We start from the raw sequence: 6,448 nt of genomic DNA, 5'->3' as shown, positions 1-6,448 counted from the left end.
TTATATAAGTTTATTGACACTTAAGAACCCTAAATGTCAAATTATAGCTAAATCGGTCTGAAAATGTAGCTAAAAACGGAAAAATACCGTAAATCGGGGGGCACCGTTGTATGGGTGCTATACCAAAACATGGACCTATGTCCACAACTTTTGTTATATAAGTTTACTGACACTTAAGAACCCTAAATGTCAATTTATAGCTAAATCGGTCTGAAAATGTAGCTAAAAACGTCAAAATACCGTAAATCGGGGGTACCGTTATATGGGGGCTATACCAAAACGTGCACCGATATAGCCCATCATCGAACTTGACCTGAGTGCACTCATTGATATGAGAGAAGTCTCCCTTGTCCCTTCGGAGATGTTGTGGGAACATATGTATGTATGTATCGAGATGCAGCGATTGCGTTGGCTAGCCCATATCATAAGAATGAGCGAAGGTGAACCCGCTAAAAAGGCGTATAAATACGAACCGCTTGGCGGTGCACGCAGAATTGGCAGGCCAAGGAATAGATGGCGCAAAAAAGTGGATGAAGAGATGAAAGGCGCGGTATTCCAGAGTGCGAAGCAACAAATAGAGAGAAATGGAGATCTTTTCTTAGTTTGGCCTATGGAACAAATGTTCTGTAATGGGCCAGCTAAGTAAGTAAGTAATTATGAATTTGTTCATTTATGTAATGAAACTTCTTTATTAATGCAATGAAACATTTACATTAACTTCTTACATTACATTTATTTAGCCCTAAAATTAAAATATTCCAATATTTCTTGTATTGGAAATAGGATTTTATCCATATAGGTGGGATCGATTTTCGACACCCGTTCAAACATCTCAGTACGTTCGCTGTTCATGTAATCGTCAAATTTCTTTTGCTCAGTGGCACGAATATGGGAAGCCCAGCCGTTGGGTAAGCTAAATAACGGTACACAAATAGCTCTCAAAGTTAAAACAGGCAGCAAAGCTCTACGGCAATTTTCTTCAAATTCCTTCGGTGATATTAGATCTTCAGGTAAGTTTAAACGTTTCAATTCATCTCTAAGGCTATTGTGGTAATACTTGAGAAGTTCGGGTACTTCTCGGTCTCTGCGTTGGGAATTTTCAAAATTGTTATAAAGGAAATTTAGCACATCTATGCCAGGCGGACTATAACATGTTAGTTGAAAGTCAATGAGGCGACATTCCAAGGGTTGTTGTGACGCCGGATCATATTTCCAAAGGAAGTTGCTATTCCATGCATCACGATGACACAAAACATTGCGTTGAGTGGTGGATGCAGTGGCAAATTCTTCCATATTTAAAAATATTTTATACAGCTCTTCATTGATGAATTTCTGGGCTTCGCGGTATTGGTATTTCGGGTGATGTTGGGCCAAATACAAGGCAGCCTATGAGTTATAAAATATTAAGAACAAATATTAATTTATTGGTCATTGTTTGTTGTTGTATGAAATCCTCTACCTTTATTCCCGTTATATACCACTCATTTTTCGTTGTTAGCTGCACTTCAAATATAACATCTTTGAATTTTTTACCAATGTTAAATCCGTCATTGGTCTCCCATGCTATGCTGGCGGCATGAAATCGGGCCAGCAATTGTAGACAGAGATGGAAATGTTTTGTGGTGTAGACTTCACTGGCCGCCAATTGCTTGAAACCCTTCTCCGGCAAAGACAAATCTTCTAAAACCAAAATATCAGAACGCACCAGATATGATTTTGGAAATAAATCATGCGCAACATAGCGTTGAATATTTGGCAATATCTCAGCATACATCCTGGATTCCTTGCGAAAGAATCCCTTGCGTTCACATTCATCTCGGTACATTTCATTTGTTACAGGAATACTTTTGACAAAAAATTGCAAATTCTTTACATCATCAGAATTCTTTGAGAAGGAAGAAGGGAAGAGAGGAAGAGAATGGGTAATAAGAAATATGTTCATTGGAGTTTTTTTTCTCTCGTGCACATATAACTCACCTTTTCTTTAATATCCACTTGTAGTTTATAATATTCTCCCAAAAAACCCTCCAAAATATTGGATGGTTTTAAAACTTTATATGCAAGCAATTCAAAATCGTTTTCATTTTGTAAATGTAAACAATCCTTAACAATTGTTAAACAATCGCTTTTCTTCAAAATTTCCCCTGCTAAACTTTCTTTCATGATCACCTTTAGTTCGATACTAAATTGCCAGCAGCCCTCAATGGCTTAGCTTTGAATAGACGACGACAACAACAACGGCTTCAGTGACATTCTTTTGAATTTATAGCGAAATGCTTTTTTATTTGTTTAACAAATATGAATAGAAAATATGGACAAAATGATGGAAAAACATCAACAAAACTAAACAAAAATATGCATTTATTTTTTCTTCATCAAAAACTTATTTGATCAAGTGGAAATGAAAAACAACAGCACATCGGGAGATTATATTCAATAATTAGTGAAAAAATGTTAAAAATGTGTTTATTTCCAAAAAAATTAGGAAAAAGAGAAACTAATTTTAAATTGCGTGATATTTTGTGGTTGTTGAAAGGTTGGAAAGTTATCGATAATTGAGAAAAATCGGCCCTCAAAACTGACAGTGTATACTTTTTTTATCCTTTATTTATTCCACTTGGGAACATAGGGCTTCTACAAAAGAATTCCATCTTACTTTATCGTTACAAATATGTTTTAAATAATCTAAGTTTGTATTTTGCTTTTCGATTTCATGTAGGACCGTTCTTCGCCACGTTCCATTTTCTTCTTGTTATTTGGCGGATTATGGGTTCCTCGTTAGTCATTATCCATAAATCAGTGTTTGTGATTCGGTTTGGCCAGAATATGCGACAAATTATCCGAAGGCATCTGTTCACGAATGTCTGAAGTCTTTGAATTATATGTGACGTAGTCTTCCATGTTTCGCTACCATAAGGTAGGGTGGATTTTACACACGCGTTAAAAATTCGTAATTTGGTCTTCATTGAAATTTGTGTTGATCGCCATATTTTCTTTAGCCGACCGAAAGCGGCGCGCGCTTTGTTGAGTCGGTTTTTTAAATCATCATCGATTCCTCCATCCTCTGCCATTACGCTACCAAGGTAACAAAAAACCGATACGTATTCAATTTGTTGGTTTTCAATGTGAATATGCATATTTGTGGTGTTATTTACTCGCATTGCTTTTGTCTTGTCTATGTTGATTTCTAGACCCACATTTTTGGCCAGTTCGACGAGCTCATTGAGTTTTTCTTGCATATCGGTGAATTTGTGCGATAATAAGCAGATGTCATCTGCGAAGTCAAGATCCTCTAATTTTCGGTGCAAATTCCAGACGATTCCCCTTTTCTTCGTTTCAAGTTGTAGCATGATTTGATCCAATGTTATGGCGAATAGGAGTGGGGATAACGGACAACCTTGTTTAACACCTGTATTTGTTTCAAATATATCACTTGTGGTTCCGTTGTGACGCACATGTAGTTTATTGTTTGTATGCATAGCTTGTATAATGTTTATTATTTTCTGTGGTACCCTCTTTTTCTTTAATGCCGACCAAATGCTTTTTTGAAGTCGACGAATACCAAATAAAGAGGGGATCTCCATTCAGCCGTCTGTTCAATAATAATGCGCAATGTATTTGTCTGGTCCACACAATTACGATGTGGTCTGAACCCAGCTTTTTCGTCGCGTAGCGATTCTTCCACCCAGTGTAGCCTGTTGTTTATGATTGTGGCTACTATTTTGTAGACTGTATTAAGCAGCGTGATGCCTCTCCAATTGTTACAGTCTTTGCGATCATTTTCTTTTTTGTGCAGTTTTATAATGGCGCCGTTTGTCCACTGGCTGGGAAATGTTTCGTTGGACCATGCCTCGAGTATATGAGGGAATAATAATTCAGCCGAAGCGATTGGGTTGGCCTGTAGAAGTTCCGGGGGTATCCCATCTTCCCCTGGCGATTTGTTAGTTTTTAACTTTGTATTACACTAGCGATCTCTTCTACGCTCGGATGTTCTGTTGATATTCGATTATCCACTATAGCGTCCTCGATTGGCGACATAGGGGCTTCTGCATTATTCGCGTTTCCACAGTTACTTATTTCCATAAAGTGTTGTCTCCATTTGCGTGTTTGTTCAGCAGTGTCTGTCAAAAGATTACCATTTTTGTCTTTTATGGCATGGGATCGGCTTCCGGTTTTATTGGAAATATGATTAATAATTTGATGCAATTCTTTCATATTATTTGCACCTGCCGCTGCTTCTGCATCGCTAGCCATTAACTCCAAATATTTCCTTTTGTCATTTCTCGCAGCTCTTTTAACTCTTTTCGCTAAAGATGAGTAACTTGATTGAAAAGTGGGGTTGGTATTTTTTTGAATTTTCATGTTATTACGCTCGTTTATTAAATTCCATGTGTTTTCTGACATCCATACTTTCCGTTCCCTTTTCTCGTTGTAACCAATTTTATCCTTCGCTATATTTATGATTGCTTTATATGTGTCTTCCCATGTTGTGTTTGTCGACGGTACACAGTCTCTTAACGCGTTGCTTACCTCATCTCTCCTCTGACTATTTTTCAATGTTGTTACATTAAAGCGTTTCGGTATTTTGTTCTGGTTCTTCTTATATATTCTCCTCAGCTTGATTTTTATAGTCGCCACCACTAGCTCGTGGTCGCTGTCAATATCAGCACCTCTGTTGGTGCGCACGTCCTTTAAAGCGGCGTATACAAATATGGTCTATTTGATTTTTTGTGTATCCGTTTGCCGACGTCCATGTATATTTATGTATATTCTTGTGTGGAAATAGTGAACCGCCTATAACCAGCTGAAATGTTTGGCAAAGTCCAATAAGTCGTTCCCCATTGTTGTTCTTTACTCCCAAGCCGTGTTTTCCCATAATTTCAGATGTGCCATCATTGTTGGAAACTATTTTTGCATTGAAATCCCCTGTCAGAAGTAATATGGCGCGCTCCGCTACCTTGTGAATAGTGGCAGTTAACTGGTTGTAAAACTGGTCCTTAATTTCTTCTTCTGCATCCTCCGTGGGTGCATAGCATTGCACAATAGTAACATATTTTTTGACATCGCTGCAGAAACGGGCCATTATAATGCGTTCGGAAATTGGGCTCCACGAATAGAGGGTTTTGCGCAATTCCTTGCTTATTATAAAGCCTACACCATATTCGCTTCTTGTTTCATTTCCGCTGAACAGTACAAGGTTTTCATTAGCAGATATCATCTCTCCATTCCCAGGCCAACGAATTTCGCTTATACCCAATACGGCAATGTTGTACTTTTTTGTCTGCGCCTCAAGTTGGGCAAGCCTTGAGGGTTCCCTTAACGTATGAACGTTCCATTGTCCTACTCTTATCCGGTTTCGTTTGCTAAAGGTCGTCATCGTTTCGGTTGATTCAGTTTCTGTTTCTCTTGTATCAGACAGTGTATACTGCACATAAGAAAACAATACAATTGATTTTGATGGGGAATATTCGCGTTTTCATTGTTGGGCCAGAACGTTATCGTGCAACCCTCATTCAATCCATGTCAGTTTTTCACTGTTTTGTTTGTTATAGCGTTTATTGATGGTTTCCAGTTCGTTAAGATGTTACAGTGATTGGCTTTTTGTCAGCATTAACCCAGTTTAGACACTCAGTAATCGCTCGGCCTTCCGACTGAAGGCGTGTTGTGATCCAACAGTCGTAGGGCGATTCTTGTTTCCGTTCTTTATTTTAAACTCCAAGTTTGTACCGTGGCAATATGATCACGTACATGCCACAAAACCACATAATACCGGCTACCAACTAATACAGTACAGTCACACTGAACAGCGTTTTTACAACACTCCACCATACATTATTTCTACCTGACACTAGTCAGGGTGCTCTTGAACCAAATTTAAGCGGAAGGTGCTTACACCTGGGAAGTTTTTGCGGATTCTGAATTGTTTCGTTCTCAAAACCACAAACTGTTCAATGCAAAAAACTGAAAACCGTACAATTGCTGAAATGTACTTCGGCCAGGCTTTGCCGATTGTTTCATTCACCACCGAAACAAAAAGAATTTCCCAATTACCATTACCCTGCAAACATTTTCTATCTTACTTACTTAGCTGGTCCATTACAGAACATTTGTTCCATAGGCCGAACTAAGATAATATCTCCATTTCTCTCTATTTGTTGCTTCGCACTCTGGAATACCGCGCCTTTTCATCTCTTCACTTGTTTGCGCCATCTATTCCTTGGCCTGCCAATTCTGCGTGCACCGCCAAGCGGTCCGTATTTATACGCCTTTTAGCGGGTTCATCTTCGCTCATTCTTATGATATGGCCTAGCCAACGTAATCGCTGCATCTCGAGACGTTTAACAATATTGATGTCGTTGTACAGCAGATACAGCTCGTGGTTCATACGACGTCGATATTCACCGTCAACGCAGATTGGTCCGTAGATCTTTCGAAGAATTTTTCTCTC

General features: G+C 38.6%; 2 protein-coding genes across 2 annotated transcripts in view; both read right to left on the bottom strand.

Moving 5' to 3' along the window:
• Positions 1-732: 732 nt before the first annotated feature.
• LOC141392496 (uncharacterized) lies at positions 733-2,163 on the bottom strand. The gene is made up of 3 exons (XM_073965434.1): positions 1,978-2,163; positions 1,460-1,885; positions 733-1,386 (listed from the first exon to the last, which is right to left on the bottom strand). Exons 1-3 carry the CDS (start codon positions 2,161-2,163, stop codon positions 733-735), a joined length of 1,266 nt encoding a protein of 421 aa, XP_073821535.1.
• Positions 2,164-3,948: 1,785 nt separating this feature from the next.
• The window catches only part of LOC141392495 (uncharacterized), a 60,132-nt gene continuing 57,632 nt past the window's right edge, over positions 3,949-6,448 (bottom strand). Inside the window, exons 2-3 of the mRNA XM_073965433.1 lie at positions 4,856-5,425; positions 3,949-4,689 (exon numbers count right to left, since the gene is read on the bottom strand). Coding sequence (XP_073821534.1) covers positions 3,949-4,689; positions 4,856-5,425 — 1,311 coding nt within the window. The remainder of the gene's footprint in view (positions 4,690-4,855; positions 5,426-6,448) is intronic.

This window comes from Musca autumnalis, unplaced genomic scaffold (genome assembly GCF_047663935.1).
Source record: "Musca autumnalis isolate F117 unplaced genomic scaffold, ASM4766393v1 scaffold_2, whole genome shotgun sequence".
In the NCBI taxonomy this organism is placed as follows: domain Eukaryota; kingdom Metazoa; phylum Arthropoda; class Insecta; order Diptera; family Muscidae; genus Musca; species Musca autumnalis.
This window is presented reverse-complemented; position numbering and strand designations above follow the sequence as displayed.

Coding starts and splice junctions, on each gene's coding strand:
- LOC141392496 (XM_073965434.1), bottom strand. CDS start 2,163: ATGAAAGAAAGTTTAGCAGGGGAAATTTTGAAGAAAAGCGATTGTTTA. Junction 1,886..1,977: donor AAGTGGATATTAAAGAAAAG/GTGAGTTATATG, acceptor TCCTTCTCAAAG/AATTCTGATGATGTAAAGAA. Junction 1,387..1,459: donor GGTATATAACGGGAATAAAG/GTAGAGGATTTC, acceptor TATAACTCATAG/GCTGCCTTGTATTTGGCCCA.